This window comes from Bombina bombina, chromosome 2 (genome assembly GCF_027579735.1).
Source record: "Bombina bombina isolate aBomBom1 chromosome 2, aBomBom1.pri, whole genome shotgun sequence".
In the NCBI taxonomy this organism is placed as follows: Eukaryota; Metazoa; Chordata; class Amphibia; order Anura; family Bombinatoridae; genus Bombina; species Bombina bombina.
The window spans coordinates 903026915-903043992 of NC_069500.1; the positions used below are offsets into that span (position 1 = coordinate 903026915).

A 17078-nucleotide genomic window follows, 5' to 3' on the forward strand; every position below is an offset into this window, starting at 1 on the left:
TTAGAAGACGGCGAGGTGATCTTTACTTAAACTTCTAACATTATTGCTACCCGTATTATAGAAAGCAAGAGTCGGTTACTCTGTTCTTTCTTTTCTATAGGTCCCTGGTAGATATGGGGAAGCTGCCACACCTCAAAAAACAGTTCCTGTCTGACAGAGCAGGATCCACAGGTAAGTGCTTTCCCTTCTAGGTTAGAAGGTACTGGCACTATAGGGGTTAAATCCTTGTGGAAAGTATTTGAATCTCTTTTAGTGGCACTGCTTTTATGTGAAAAGAGGCATCTTTTTTATTGGGGGCTCAGAGATGGGAGAGTGTATGAAGTGTTTGACAGGTGTTTGTTTTACTTCTTACTTGTTACAATCACTTTTCAGCTCAGCTTATTGGCCGTTGGTTTTATGTGCCGTTTTAGTTTGGCGCAATTTTTTTTTTTTCAAAAGGGTTTTATTGCGGTCACGTGACCGCTCCTCGGCACTCGGCTTCTCTGTTCAGATCAGAGTTTGCCGCGGCAAGTGTGGAGGCTGCTTTTTCTTCTATCTACAGTGGCAAGTGGATTTGGGCTGTTCCGGTAACAGGGAGGTGTTTTTTGCTACCGGGTGCGTCCGGTTTTCTGTGCTAGTGGGATAGCAACTTCTGAGCTGAGGATTTTAAGTGCTTATTTATGTTTTATTGCTTCATATAAATAAATTTAATTTGGCATTTAAATTTTTATGTTAATTGTGAACTGATACCCAATTATAGACACTAATACTGAAGTTGATTAATTTGAAAAATGCTTATTGTGTTTTAAGGCTAAGATAATTCCTCCTGTACAGTTTTGCTCTTCATGTTTAAATAAAACTTTAAATTTTAAAGATAAGGTGTCTCTCCCTGAGCCTCCTGTCTCTCAGGATTATCCTAGCTACGCCTCAGCTTTCCCCTCAAGCTTCACATGTAGTGCCCTGGGGTTCATCTCAACCTCCTGGAGGTGTTTTTTTTACCTGGGGATTTTGCTGCACGGATTACTTCTGCTGTATCTGCAGCTTTATCATCTTTTCCAACGGTTTCTGGTAAATGTAAGAGGAAATCTAAACATATTGATGTTAGTAGGGCTGAAAAAAAAAAAGCTGCGTTAATCAGTTTGTCTCAATTATCTGAGGAGGATGATTCTTTGGTGGCTTCTGAGGGGGAATTGTCAGATTCTGATACTGTAGTGACAAATTCTGCAGATTCAGATGAGATTAAATTCAGATTTAAGATAGAACACCTTTGAGTTCTTTTGAAGGAGGTTCTTGCTACTTTGGAAGAATCCAAATCTGTTGCAGAGAATCTAAACAGGTCTAGTAAGCTTAATAGGGTATATAATGTACCCTCATCTGTGGAAGTATTTCCAGTTCCAGACCGTATGGCAGATATTATAACTCAGGAATGGGATAAACCAGGGATTCCTTTTTTCCCCGTCCCCTGTTTTTAAAAAGATGTTTCCTGTTGCTGACTCTATTCGTGACTTGTGACGCACGGTGCCCAAGGTAGAGGAAGCTAGCTCTACTCTGGCTAAGAGAACTACTATTTCTATTAAAGATAGTTGTTCTTTCAAGGATCCCATGGATAAGAAGCTTGAGGCTTTTTTGAAGAAGATGTACATTCATCAGGGATTACAGTGGCAACCTGTTGCTAGTATTGCTACAGTTGCGGGGGCAGCACCTTATTGGTGCAATGATTTATCTAATCTTATCCTAGAAGAGACTACTATAGAGGAGATCCAAGACAGGATCAAGGCTCTCAAGCTAGCCAATACCTTTATTTGTGATGTCAACATGCAAGTTCTTAGGTTGGGTGCTAAGATTTCTGTTTTTACTGTTTTAGCTCGAGAGCTCTCTGGTTAAAATCTTGGTCTGCAGATGCTACATCCAAGTCCAAGCTTTTATCTCTGCCTTATAAGGGTAAAACCTTGTTTGGACCAGGTCTGGCAGAAATTATTTCTGACATTACAGGTAGAAAGGGATCTTTCCTACCTCAGGATAAAAAGATAATACCTAAGGGGTCGCTAGAATTCTAATTTTCGTTCCTTTCATAACTTTAAGGGACAGAAGTCTTCCTCTTCCAAGTCGGATCAATCCAAGTCTTCTTAGAGTTCCAGTCAGCCTTGGAACTAAATCAACATGAAGGGGCCACCCCCGATACTGTAGTGGATCAAGTGGGGGAGCAGGTTTTCTTTTTTTAAGCAGGCTTGGATACACAATGTTCATGATCCTTGGGCCATAGATATAGTATCCCACGGTTACAGAATAGGATTCAAATCTTGTCCTCCCAGGGGCAGGTTCCACCTGCCAAGGTTATCTGCGTATCAGATAAAGAGAGAGGCCTTCTTAAACTGCGTAAAGGACCTATCATCCCTGGGAGTGATTGTTCCAGTACCTCTAGAGGAACAGGGTCTAGGATTCTATTCAAATCTATTTGTAGTTCCCAAGAAGGAAGGCACTTTTCATCCCATTCTGGACCTAAAGTGTCTCAATCAATTCCTCAGGGTTCCTTGAAGAGGAAGACTATCCGTTTTTTCTTCCTTTGGTCCAAAAGGGTCAGTTCACGACGACCATAGATCTGAAGGACGCGTATCTTCATGCTCCTATTCACTGGGATCATTACCAGTACCTAAGGTTTGCCTTCCAGGACAAACATTTTCAGTTTGTTGCCCTTCCTTTTGGCCTTGCTACAGCTCCCAGAATTTTTACAAAGGTTCTGGGGGCTCTTCTGGCAGTGGTGAGGTCCCAGGGTATTGCTGTGGCGCCTTATCTAGACGACATTCTAGTTCAAGCGCCATCTTTTCATCTAGCAAGATCTCATACCGAGATGTTGTTGTCTATTCTACGTTTCCACGGGTGGAAAGAGAATCTGGGAAAGAGTTCCCTTGTTCCAGATACAAGGGTTTATTTCTTGGGAACAATCATAGATTCCCTGTCCATGACGATTTTTCTGACGGACGTCAGAAAATCCAAGCTTCATGTTTCTTGCCTGACTCTCCAGTCTGCTATTCGTCCATCTGTGGCTCAATGCATGGAGGTGATTGGACTGATGGCTGCCTCCATGGACATCATTCATTTTGCTTGGTTCCATCTGAGACCTCTGCAGCTATGCATTCTCACTCAATGGAACGGGGACCACCCAGATCTCTTGCAGAAGATAAATTTGGATTCCCCAGCAAGAGTCCCACTCTCATGGTGGGTTTCACAGGACCATCTGTCTTGGGGCACATGCTTCCTGAGACCTTCCTGGGTGATTGTGACCACGGACGCCAGCCTGTTAGGTTGGGGAACAGTTTGAGGTTTCTTAAAGATACAGGGTCTGTGGACTCCAGAGGAGTCGTCTCTTCCAATAAACATCTTGGAGTTGAGAGCAATTTTCTATGCTTTAATAGCTTGGCCTCAACTAGCTTTGGTCCGATTTATCAGATTTCAGTCGGACAATATCACCTCGTGGCCTACATCAATCACCAGGAGGAACTCGGAGTTCCTTGGCAATGAAGGAGGTGTCTCGCATTCTCCAGTGGGCGGAGTCTCATGATTGCCATCTCTCTGCCATCCACATACCAGGGGTGGAAAACTGGGAGGCGGATTTTCTAAGCAGGCAGACTTTTCATCCCGGGGAGTGGGCTCTCCACCCAGAGTTTTCACAATAATAACTCTCATGTGGGGGGTTCCGGAGTTGGATCTGATGGCGTCTCGTCAAAACGCCAAGATTCCAAAGTATGGTTCAAGGTCAAGTGATCCTCAAGCCGTTCTGTTAGATTCTCTAGCGGATCCTTGGAGCTTCAATCTAGCATACCTGTTTCCTCCATTTGCGTTGCTTCCACAAGTAATTACACGCATCAAACAGGAGAGAGCTTCTGTGATTCTAATAGCTCCTGCAGGGCCTCGCAGGATCTGGTTTGCGGATCTGGTGACAATGTCATCTCTTCTGCCGTGGGGGTTACCTTTCAGGAAGGACCTTCTACTTCAGGGTCCCTTTCTTTATCCAAAGCTGGTTTCTCTGAAGCTGACTGCTTGGAGATTGAACGTCTAATATTGGCTAGACGTGGTTTCTCTGAGAAAGTCATAGATACTATGCTTCAGGCTGGTAAACTGGTTACTCGCAGATTTTACCATAGGGTACGGTGTAAATACCTTAATTGGTGTGAGTCAAAAGGTTTTTCTTGGAACAAAGTAAGGGTTCCTCGAATTTTGGCTTTTCTTCAGGAGGGCCTGGAGATGGGTTTGTCAGTCAATACTTTGAAGGGTCAGATTTCTGCTCTGTCTATTCTTCTGCATAAACGTCTGGCAGTTCTGCCAGATGTTCAGTCTTTTCTTCAGGCCTTGGTCAGAATCAGGCCTGTGTTTAAATCTGTTGCTCCTCCTTGGAGTCTTAACCTTGTTCTTAGAGTTTTGCAGCAGGCCCTGTTTGAACCGATGCATTCTGTTAGTATTAAATTACTATCTTGGAAGGTTTAGTTTCTTCTTGCTATTTCTTCAGCTCACAGAGTTTCCGAACTTTCGGCTATTTCTCCAACATAGGTGTGTCCGGTCCACGGCGTCATCCTTACTTGTGGGATATTCTCTTCCCCAACAGGAAATGGCAAAGAGCCCAGCAAAGCTGGTCACATGATCCCTCCTAGGCTCCGCCTTCCCCAGTCATTCTCTTTGCCGTTGTACAGGCAACATCTCCACGGAGATGGCTTAGAGTTTTTTAGTGTTTAACTGTAGTTTTTATTATTCAATCAAGAGTTTGTTATTTTAAAATAGTGCTGGTATGTACTATTTACTCTGAAACAGAAAAGAGATGAAGATTTCTGTTTGTAAGAGGAAAATGATTTTAGCAACCGTTACTAAAATCGATGGCTGTTTCCACACAGAACTGTTGAGAGGAATTAACTTCAGTTGGGGGAACAGTGAGCAGACTTTTGCTGCTTGAGGTATGACACATTCTAACAAGACGATGTAATGCTGGAAGCTGTCATTTTCCCTATGGGATCCGGTAAGCCATTTTTATTACAGAAAGAAAAAAAAAAAGGGGCTTCACAAGGGCTTTTAAGACTGTAGACATTTTCTGGGCTAAATCGATTTATATATAAGCATATTTTATACTTCATAGCCTTGAGGAATTATTTTAATCTTGGGAATTATGTAAAATAACCGGCAGGCACTGTATTGGACACCTTATTCTCTAGGGGCTTTCCCTAATCATAGGCAGAGTCTCATTTTCGCGCCTCTATTGCGCACTTGTTTTTGGGAAGCATGACATGCAGATGCATGTGTGAAACATCTCCGCGCTCTGCTTAAGGAGGTGTTATCTACTCTGGATGATTGTGAGAATTTGGTCATTCCAGAGAAACTATGTAAAATGGACAAGTTCCTAGAGGTCCCGGGGCCCCCCGAAGCTTTTCCTATACCCAAGCGGGTGGCGGACATTGTAAATAAAGAATGGGAAAGGCCCGGTATACCTTTCGTCCCTCCCCCCATATTTAAAAAATTGTTTCCTATGGTCGACCCCAGAAAGGACTTATGGCAGACAGTCCCCAAGGTCGAGGGGGCGGTTTCTACTCTAAACAAACGCACCACTATACCCATAGAAGATAGTTGTGCTTTCAAAGATCCTATGGATAAAAAATTAGAAGGTTTGCTTAAAAAGATGTTTGTTCAGCAAGGTTACCTTCTACAACCAATTTCATGCATTGTTCCTGTCACTACAGCAGCGTGTTTCTGGTTCGATGAACTAGAAAAGGCGCTCAATAATAATTCTTCTTCTTATGAGGAGATTATGGACAGAATTCATGCTCTCAAATTGGCTAATTCTTTCACCCTAGACGCCACTTTGCAATTGGCTAGGTTAGCGGCGAAAAATTCTGGTTTTGCTATTGTGGCGCGCAGAGCGCTTTGGCTAAAATCTTGGTCAGCGGATGCGTTTTCCAAGAACAAATTGCTTAACATTCCTTTCAAGGGGAAAACGCTGTTTGGCCCTGACTTGAAAGAGATTATCTCTGATATCACTGGGGGCAAGGGCCACGCCCTTCCTCAGGATAGGTCTTTCAAGGCCAAAAATAAACCTAATTTTCGTCCCTTTCGCAGAAACGGACCAGCCCCAAGTGCTACGTCCTCTAAGCAAGAGGGTAATACTTCTCAAGCCAAGCCAGCCTGGAGACCAATGCAAGGCTGGAACAAAGGAAAGCAGGCCAAGAAACCTGCCACTGCTACCAAGACAGCATGAGATGTTGGCCCCCGATCCGGGACCGGATCTGGTGGGGGGCAGACTCTCTCTCTTCGCTCAGGCTTGGGCAAGAGATGTTCTGGATCCTTGGGCACTAGAAATAGTCTCCCAAGGTTATCTTCTGGAATTCAAGGGGCTCCCCCCAAGGGGGAGGTTCCACAGGTCTCAATTGTCTTCAGACCACATAAAAAAACAGGCATTCTTACATTGTGTAGAAGACCTGTTAAAAATGGGAGTGATTCATCCTGTTCCATTAGGAGAACAAGGGATGGGGTTCTACTCCAATCTGTTCGTAGTTCCCAAAAAAGAGGGAACATTCAGACCAATCTTAGATCTCAAGATCCTAAACAAGTTTCTCAAGGTTCCATCGTTCAAAATGGAAACCATTCGAACAATTCTTCCTTCCATCCAGGAAGGTCAATTCATGACCACGGTGGATTTAAAGGATGCGTATCTACATATTCCTATCCACAAGGAACATCATCGGTTCCTAAGGTTCGCATTCCTGGACAAGCATTACCAGTTTGTGGCACTTCCGTTCGGATTAGCCACTGCTCTAAGAATTTTCACAAAGGTACTAGGGTCCCTTCTAGCGGTGCTAAGACCAAGGGGCATTGCAGTAGTACCTTACTTGGACGACATTCTGATTCAAGCGTCGTCCCTTCCTCAAGCAAAGGCTCACACGGACATTGTCCTGGCCTTTCTCAGATCTCACGGGTGGAAAGTGAACGTAGAAAAAAGTTCTCTATCTCCGTCAACAAGGGTTCCCTTCTTGGGAACAATAATAGACTCCTTAGAAATGAGGATTTTTCTGACAGAGGCCAGAAAATCAAAACTTCTAAACTCTTGTCAAATACTTCATTCTGTTCCTCTTCCTTCCATAGCGCAGTGCATGGAAGTAATAGGTTTGATGGTAGCGGCAATGGACATAGTTCCTTTTGCGCGAATTCATCTAAGACCATTACAACTGTGCATGCTCAGTCAGTGGAATGGGGACTATACAGACTTGTCTCCGACGATACAAGTAGATCAGAGGACCAGAGATTCACTCCGTTGGTGGCTGTCCCTGGACAACCTGTCACAGGGGATGAGCTTCCGCAGACCAGAGTGGGTCATTGTCACGACCGACGCCAGTCTGGTGGGCTGGGGCGCGGTCTGGGGACCCCCGAAAGCTCAGGGTCTTTGGTCTCGGGAAGAATCTCTTCTCCCGATAAATATTCTGGAACTGAGAGCGATATTCAATGCTCTCAAGGCTTGGCCTCAGCTAGCAAAGGCCAAATTCATACGGTTTCAATCAGACAACATGACGACTGTTGCGTACATCAACCATCAGGGGGGAACAAGGAGTTCCCTGGCGATGGAAGAAGTGACCAAAATCATTCAATGGGCGGAGACTCACTCCTGCCACTTGTCTGCAATCCACATCCCAGGAGTGGAAAATTGGGAAGCGGATTTTCTGAGTCGTCAGACATTTCATCCGGGGGAGTGGGAACTCCATCCGGAAATCTTTGCCCAAATTACTCAATTGTGGGGCATTCCAGACATGGATCTGATGGCCTCTCGTCAGAACTTCAAGGTTCCTTGCTACGGGTCCAGATCCAGGGATCCCAAGGCGACTCTAGTAGATGCACTAGTAGCACCTTGGACCTTCAAACTAGCTTATGTATTCCCGCCGTTTCCTCTCATCCCCAGGCTGGTAGCCAGGATCAATCAGGAGAGGGCATCGGTGATCTTGATAGCTCCTGCGTGGCCACGCAGGACTTGGTATGCAGACCTGGTGAATATGTCATCGGCTCCACCATGGAAGCTACCTTTGAGACGAGACCTTCTTGTTCAAGGTCCGTTCGAACATCCGAATCTGGTCTCACTCCAACTGACTGCTTGGAGATTGAACGCTTGATCTTATCAAAGCGAGGGTTCTCAGATTCTGTCATTGATACTCTTGTTCAGGCCAGAAAGCCTGTAACTAGAAAAATTTACCACAAAATATGGAAAAAATACATCTGTTGGTGTGAATCTAAAGGATTCCCTTGGGACAAGGTAAAAATTCCTAAGATTCTATCCTTTCTTCAAGAAGGTTTGGAGAAAGGATTATCTGCTAGTTCCTTGAAGGGACAGATTTCTGCCTTGTCTGTGTTACTTCACAAAAAGCTGGCAGCTGTGCCAGATGTTCAAGCCTTTGTTCAGGCTCTGGTTAGAATCAAGCCTGTTTACAAACCTTTGACTCCTCCTTGGAGTCTCAATTTAGTTCTTTCAGTTCTTCAGGGGGTTCCGTTTGAACCCTTACATTCCGTTGATATTAAGTTATTATCTTGGAAAGTTTTGTTTTTGGTTGCAATTTCTTCTGCTAGAAGAGTTTCAGAATTATCTGCTCTGCAGTGTTCTCCTCCTTATCTGGTGTTCCATGCAGATAAGGTAGTTTTACGTACTAAACCTGGTTTTCTTCCGAAAGTTGTTTCTAACACAAACATTAACCAGGAGATAGTCGTGCCTTCTTTGTGTCCGAATCCAGTTTCAAAGAAGGAACGTTTGTTGCACAATTTGGATGTTGTTCGTGCTCTAAAATTCTATTTAGATGCTACAAAGGATTTTAGACAAACATCTTCCTTGTTTGTTGTTTATTCTGGTAAAAGGAGAGGTCAAAAAGCAACTTCTACCTCTCTCTCTTTTTGGATTAAAAGCATCATCAGATTGGCTTACGAGACTGCCGGACGGCAGCCTCCTGAAAGAATCACAGCTCATTCCACTAGGGCTGTGGCTTCCACATGGGCCTTCAAGAACGAGGCTTCTGTTGATCAGATATGTAAGGCAGCGACTTGGTCTTCACTGCACACTTTTACTAAATTTTACAAGTTTGATACTTTTGCTTCTTCTGAGGCTATTTTTGGGAGAAAGGTTTTGCAAGCCGTGGTGCCTTCCATCTAGGTGACCTGATTTGCTCCCTCCCTTCATCCGTGTCCTAAAGCTTTGGTATTGGTTCCCACAAGTAAGGATGACGCCGTGGACCGGACACACCTATGTTGGAGAAAACAGAATTTATGTTTACCTGATAAATTACTTTCTCCAACGGTGTGTCCGGTCCACGGCCCGCCCTGGTTTTTTTAATCAGGTCTGATAATTTATTTTCTTTAACTACAGTCACCACGGTATCATATGGTTTCTCCTATGCAAATATTCCTCCTTTACGTCGGTCGAATGACTGGGGAAGGCGGAGCCTAGGAGGGATCATGTGACCAGCTTTGCTGGGCTCTTTGCCATTTCCTGTTGGGGAAGAGAATATCCCACAAGTAAGGATGACGCCGTGGACCGGACACACCGTTGGAGAAAGTAATTTATCAGGTAAACATAAATTCTGTTTTTTCATGCGGTCCTTCATACTTCATATTTCATAAGGTGTTCTTTTGTACTAAGCTGGGGTTTCTCCCTAAGGTAGCGTTGGATCGCAATATTAATCAGGAAATTGTTGTTCCTTCTTTTTGTCCTAACCCTTCTTCCCAGAATGAAAGTCTTTTGCATAACTTGGATGTTGTGCGTGCTCTTAAATGTTACCTTCAAGCAACTAAAGATTTTCGGCAGACTTCTGCCCTGTTTCTTGTTTTCTCTGGTAAGCGTAGGGGTCAGAAGGCCACTTCTACCACTCTTTTTCTCTGGTTGAGAAGTGTTTTCCGTTTAGCTTATGAGACAGCTGGACAGCAGCCTCTTGAGAGAATGTACGGCTCATTCCACTAGAGCTTTCATCTTCATGGGCTTTCAAAAATGAAGCTTCTGTGGAGCAAATCTGTAAGGCGGCCACTTGGTCCTCTATTCATACTTTTTCCAAATTCTACAAATTTGATACTTTTGCCTCAGCTGAGGCTTTTTTTGGGAGAAAGGTTCTTCAAGCAGTGGTGCCTTCAGTTTAGGTCTGCCTGTCTTGTTCTCCCTCCCTTATTATTCTGTGTCCTCTAGCTTGGGTATTGGTTCCCACTAGTAATTAGAATGTTTCCTGGACTCTCCATGCCATAGGAAAGAAAGCAAAATGTATGCTTACCTGATACATTTATTTATTTCTGGCCATGTAGAGTCCACAACCTGCCCTTATTCAAATTAAGACGGCAGTTTTTTTGTCTAGTCCTGAGGCACCTCTATACCCTTGTGTTATCTTCTTTTTCTGTTTCCGTTTGGCCGAATGAACGGGGTTATGGGTAAGGGAAGTGATACGTAATAGCTCTGCTGGGGTGCTCTTTGCCTTCTCTTGCTGGCCAGGAGTGAATATCCTACTAGTAATTAGAATGTTTCGTGGACTCTCCATGCCCGGAAAGAAAGAAATTTATCAGGTAAGCATACATTTTTGTTTTTTCATCATTATTGTTCTTTCTAATTCAGGTTGATACCACCATATAGACAGTGCTGACTGTTACTCAGATGTAATTATACGCTGTATTATCTGTATTTTTCTAGGTTCGCTGGCTCCCTCCCTCAGATGCTACGTCTCAGGGCTGGAAGTCCCGTCAGTTCTGCTGAGTAATGTGTAAGTATCTTTTTAATTACGCTCTCTTTTCTCAGTTTTAAAGAAGCTGCTTAGAATGGTAAACAGTAAATTCTGTGACTTTAGGTTTTTGTACATTTTGTAATTGACAAATTATTAGTTTTCTAACAACTAGAATGTTTGACAACCAAATGACTAGAAATTTCGTGGAACATGTTAGACATGTGTGAGATGACGCATTCTGTCAGGTACCACACTATTTAAATGGACAGTTAACTCAAAATTAACCATTTGTGATTCAGACAAAACATGTAGATTTAAACAATTTTCCAGTTTCATTTTCATTATCAAATTTGCTTTGTTTTCTTGGTATCCTTTGTTAAAGAGTAATCTTAGGCAGCAATGTCCAATTTGGAGCCAGCTGGTGATTGATGGCTACACATATATGCCTATTGTCATTGTCTAACCCCATGAATTCAGCTAGCTCCCAGTATGCATTGCTGCTCATGAGCATAACTAAGTTTACTCTTCAACAAAAGATATCAAGAGAGCAAAGCACATTTGATATTAGAAGTAAATTGGAAAGCTGTTTAAAACCAAATGCTCTATCTAAATCATAAAAGTTTAATTTTGACTTAAGTATCCCTTTAAATAGTGTGTTACCTGACAGAATGCATGGGCCTGTGTTTATAATTTTAATATAATATAAAGTATTAACTATGACTTAATGCTCTCCATCTTATTTGGCCCTGTAAAGGGGTTAAAGTCAGCCCCAGAGCAGCAATGCAATGGGAGATAGCTAAACACATTTGGTGAGCCAATGAGAAGAGGCATATGTATGTAGTCACCAGCTAGCTCCCAGTAGTTAATTGCTCCTCTTGAGCCTACATTAGTATGTTTTCAGAAAAGGATAAAAAAGATAGATTTGATATTAGAAGAAAATGGAAAAATCTCTTAAAATTGCATGTTCTATCTGAATAGTGAAAGGTTAAAGTGAATGTAAATTTTGATGCTAAAGTGCCCTGTTTTTAAAACTTTGATTAAAAACAGGGGCACTTTAATTCATCAACATTTACATTTCACTCCTGTTGTGACAAAAAAACTTACCTTTTAAACTTCACAGCAGCTCCAGCTTCCTCCAGTCTCACAAGCCATTTCTGATGTCAGAAATGAATGATAGGTCATCCTCCAATCACAGCTTCCCCCCGGGGGATTCAGTGTCTGATTCACTGCTGTGATTGGAGGAAGCCGGATGCCTCATTTTAGACCCAGGAAGAGGCTTTGAAACGGGTGGAGGAAGCTGGAGCTGCTGTGAAGATTAAAAGGTAAGTTTTTTTTCACAACAGGAGTGAAATGAAAATTTTGATGAATTAAAGTGCCCCTGTTTTTAATCGAAGCTTTAAAAACTGGGCACTTTAGCATCAAAATTTACATTCACTTTAATTTTAAATTCCATGTCCCTTTAACTAGACGTTTCAGGCCAGAAAATATCCTTCACGTGATAGAGAGGCTCCCAGATAATCACATGATATAATTATTACTGTAATGCAAGAAAGTGAAGGGCCATTATTTTTTACATAAGACTGCCCTTGTCTTATATGCATGTGATATCAGACTTTAGTGAATATGATTCATTATGTCATCTGCATAAAGGTGGGGTAATTGACTTCTATTATCACATTTGTTTCATTCTTTTGGTATCTTTTGTTAAAATAGCAGCAGTGCACTACTGGAAGCTAGCAGAACACATTGGGCGAGCCAATGACTAGAGGCAAATATGTGCAACCACTAATCACCAGCTAGCTCCCAGTAGTGCACTGCTGCTTCTGATCCTACGGTACCTAGATGTGCTTTCCAGCAAAGAAAACCAAGAAAGCAAAGCAAATTAGATAATTGAAGTCAATTGAAATGTTTAAAATTGCATGCGCTATCTGAATCATGACATTGTAATTTTGTCCTTACTGTTATTTTAAATGAGAGGTGTAACATAACATGGGAAGAGAAGGAAATGGTTGTATGATGTACATTTTTCTTAAATTCCCCTAATGAAACTAAAATTCAGAGAATATGTCACTGTTTAGACAGTACATTATGCATATACCACCCTATCAGTAAGAAGCATTGTTGCGCTAGAACTACCAGCAAATTCAAGGTTGTTTAAACTACAATACTTAGGTATATGTGTCAATCACTTGTACATCGTTGTGAAGGGGAAATATTTTCCATGCTAGTTTTCTATTTCACAAATCATGTTGCTTGTTTTTATGATTCTGATATTCGGGAATGTTATTTGTAAACATTGAGGACTTTAATAGCTTTTTAAAAAGACCCAGTTTCAATAGAAGCAGGAGGGAGCTCACATTTAGTAAATCAATTTGCTTAGAATGGTGAGGTTTGTCTCACTGTAGAGCATTATCTTGCATTCTTTTTCTAAAGCAAGTTCTCTTTTTTATAACTAACAGAGCACAGATTTTTTTTGTAACTATATTTTTTATATATATTATTTGTCTTTCGAACCACTATTGATTATAAAACAAAGCAAAGTTTTAGGAATAACCAACTCTAAAATAAAATTCAAAATTGAAATGCGCGTGGGTGCAATTCAATTTTAAATAGAAGCATTTTTGCAGTATACTTCCCTTAGCAGAATTGTTTCTTGTGAACATTATTACTGTTGTTTTCACGCACATAAGCTGTGAGGGCCCGTTCACCAGTATTCATCACCATGCATGTCCAAAGAGCTGGCGGGGGTATTTATTGCATCAGTGAAACCCACTGCTGACTCTCTGAGAATTTGTAGTGTTTAAATACTGGTGCACTCATAGCATATGTGCGTATGCTGCCGAAAAACAGTAATAGCTTATACTAGATACTTATACTTCTTTTTTGTTTGCACATTTCAATTCTGACCTTAAAATGTCATTTTTAAAAGTGAAGACTGCAGACATAACACTGCTAAAGTCGTTGGTTGTACACCCTAGTGACCAGTTTAATAGCTGTTCCTTATTGGCCCCAGCAGAAAACGAAACCTATGACATTGCAGCACATATTGCTTTATGGACACAAACATTTACATTTATTTTTTTCAGTACTTAAACAACTGGTATAATTTAAAAAAAAAAAAAAACAGATTTGTATATTATTCTCAGGACGGTTAATGTTTGGTTGGAAAACAACATTCTATCCAGCATTTATGTCGTGAAGTGCTTGGGTTTGATCTGCACAATGCTTTAAGTGCAGATGATGATGACCATATGAATCAGGGATACCACCAAACCCTGGGAACCTAGAAGCCCAAACTACTGTAGGGAGTTTAAGGGAGCTGAATGGGGGCGTATGTTTTCAAAGCCCTCAATCTCAGCTCCATTAAACTCTAGAAACCCCAAGACCCACAATTTGAAATGCAACCCCTGTTCTTTTAAATGGTATATCCCTTGGGGTATACAGTATAAGCAAACAAAAATAAAAATTACACAAATTTTAATGAGGAGGTCTCTAGGTACTTAAAACATATCTTAAAAAAATTCCTAGAGACCCCCAAGACCCTTTGTTTTAAAGCTCTGAAGCCATTCTTTAAAATAAAGTCCCCATATAAGTTTTAATAGCCAGGCGATCCCTGTAGTAATAGTGGTCATCTATCATGAATAAATCTGAATTTACTTGAGTAGAAGCTTATGGGAGCCCCTTTGTGCAAATCAAAGTTAAATAACTATTCCCAAAGGTCCATCTATAGAGTTTTTAAAAAAAAACACACACACACAAACACTATTGTTTACAACACTGTTGATTAAAATTTTAATAAAAATAAGCATTTTGTTCACACTTTTTATTGTCAATTTCTCACACATCAAGATATATTTATATACATACAATAATGGTATAGTTTGAATCTGCTGGGGAAGTAGACAACAATACATAATATCTTTGATATTTTATTAAAAATAATTTATAGATAAATACATTTGTTCACCACCTGTGTAGTGGAAATACAAGGTGGCCACTCGTGAAAATTAACAATATCAATATTTTAAATTAGTCGCTCCTATTAGGTGTTAAGAAAATATGACTGAGCCAATGACCTTTTAAACTCTGATTTTTTTTTTTATTTTTTTTTTAAAACAAACTTTACATACAAAGGAATCTAAGAACGTTTTTGTCACCCAAGCAGAATTGACAGGTGTTTTCTTGCAAAGGCTGATGCTTACTCCAACCTCCTCCCAAAGTGAAAACCTTTAAATATTTACTTAACTTTTTTTTTTTTTTTTTGCTTGTTATCATCAGCGGGGTCTTTTGTTGTCATTTGCCTCCCTGCATTCCTCACTCCCCATTCATCCATGTCAGTCAGATTATCCTGAACATAAACATGTAGTGTTAGAGGTGAAGCCTTTTTTTCTGTGTTCCCTAGAGCAACCTTTATCCATTTTACTTATAGTTTTAAGGTTACCTGAGGAAAAACATGTATGTTTTTTCAAGCAATCTTACATTCACACATTTCATCAGTACCCCCAGGCAATCCCCCACCCAAGAGACTGGTTAGATGCCAGCAAAATGGATCATGTCATTCCGTATAAATTAAAAATTTACAAATTAGAATGTGAAACTAAAACACAAAGTAGCAGCAATACCACAAGAAAAGGAGATAACGAATAATATATAGTTGTGAAGGTGCTGGTCTTTAAAAAAATAAAATAAAAAATAGCAATAGAAACAAAAGTGCTCAAACAATATTGTTAAAAAGAAATAAATAATAATATATTTATCAAGACATTTCATATATAAAAACAATGTTACAATGTATTACATACAAAAAGGAAGGAAATAAAAAATAAGGATACTTGTATAAATTGAAGATCCACAAATGTAGCTTGTCCACTATCTTAAAGTGACTAAGCTTTCATACTTTAATCCACAGATAATAACAATATTTATAAAACCAGGGGCACTTTAATTTAAAGACGCTTCCCTTTTAAAATAATTACCATCTAGTGATGGTAAACATCGCACCATTCCTCCGCCTGCATCTGATACTTCTTTTTCGTCTTAGATTATGAATCCGGCTTCATCCAATGGTTGCGTGCCCCACATGGTGTCCAGCTCATGAGACACACAACCATTGGATGAAGCTAGAATGGAAACCTGCAGAAAATAAGAAAAAAAAAACAAGTAATTTACACCAGCCAAATTTAATAACAAATGTTGTCTCCATTTTAACAATGTAAACTTGTCTTATATATTTAACATTCTCAATTTTATCCCATAAAACCCCTGCACTCCATCAATCTCCCTTGCTTCCTTAAAGGCCCATTAAATAAGGTAGAATTACATAATCAAGAAATGACAATGCAACAATACTTACTCTGACTTTCAAATGAGTAGTAGATTTATTTTTCTGACAAATTTCAATTTACTTCCATTTTCCCCCTCTTCTTGTATCACGTTACAGCTATCAACCAATCACAAACCCATACATCAGGCTGAGAAACGCGTTGCATTTTATGTAACCCTTGCTTGTTACTCATTTTAAACTGTTTTTAATAAACAACTTGTTTTATACAAGCTTTGGTTTAGCACCTTATTGAGCAGTTCAGCTACTGCTCCTGACATTCTACTATTTGGAATCCACTATAGTGGGGCAGGACACACGTGCATCGTTCTATCTTCACCTGGTGAGGGTTAGCTGGTACACCCCAAGCTACCAGCCCGCTCCTACCAGTACATAAGTGTACTTGGGCTAAATGTGAGTACCCATTTGGCATTGTCTATTTGACTGTATCTTCACCTTAATATGCTGATGTACACATGAGGCGCCCCTCTAGTCTCTGTTTCTTCCTAAACCCTTGCACGTGCTCACATTGTACACATTCTGATAATACAAGTAATTTGGAAAGCTTTTCAACATTTTATGCTGTCTCTGAATCATGAAAGTTTTACATTCATATTTATTGTTATTTTATGTACTCATATGGGGTATTTGTCTGTTAAAAATGGTGTATAATATGTATGGGGAATATAAAAAGATATCTGATAATTATGGTAAAGCAATACAGAGCAAAAAAAGTGTCATTTAAGAACGGAAATTGAGAAGAACCTCTGTTCTTCAGGGGTTAACAATTTTGTTTGGGGGTTTAATACATATTTAAAGGCATCTGTAGTGCAATAGTAAAATGCTCAAAAGCATTAGAACATTTTTTTTCTATCATAATATCATGTATCTTTAATTCAGCTTGTTAATAACATGAACAAGGGAGCACACTGGTTTATTATTGTAGTTTGAGGAAACAATTATTGAGCTAATAGCTATGTAACAATATAATGTCCCTTTAAATATTTCTCATGACTATCTTGCTATCTTGCAGGGACTTGTGGATGAAATTTCAAGCCATATATATATATATT

General features: G+C 40.4%; 1 protein-coding gene across 2 annotated transcripts in view; it reads left to right on the forward strand.

Annotated features, from left to right (window-relative positions):
* RBPMS (RNA binding protein, mRNA processing factor) overlaps positions 1-17078 on the forward strand; it is a 570413-nt gene that overhangs the window by 478901 nt on the left and 74434 nt on the right. For both annotated transcript variants that reach the window (XR_008400695.1, XM_053703279.1), the window contains exon 7: positions 10655-10724. Coding sequence is in view for 1 of the 2 variants with exons in the window: in XM_053703279.1 (XP_053559254.1) it covers positions 10655-10717 (63 nt within the window). In the remaining variant the exon portion in view is untranslated. The remainder of the gene's footprint in view (positions 1-10654; positions 10725-17078) is intronic.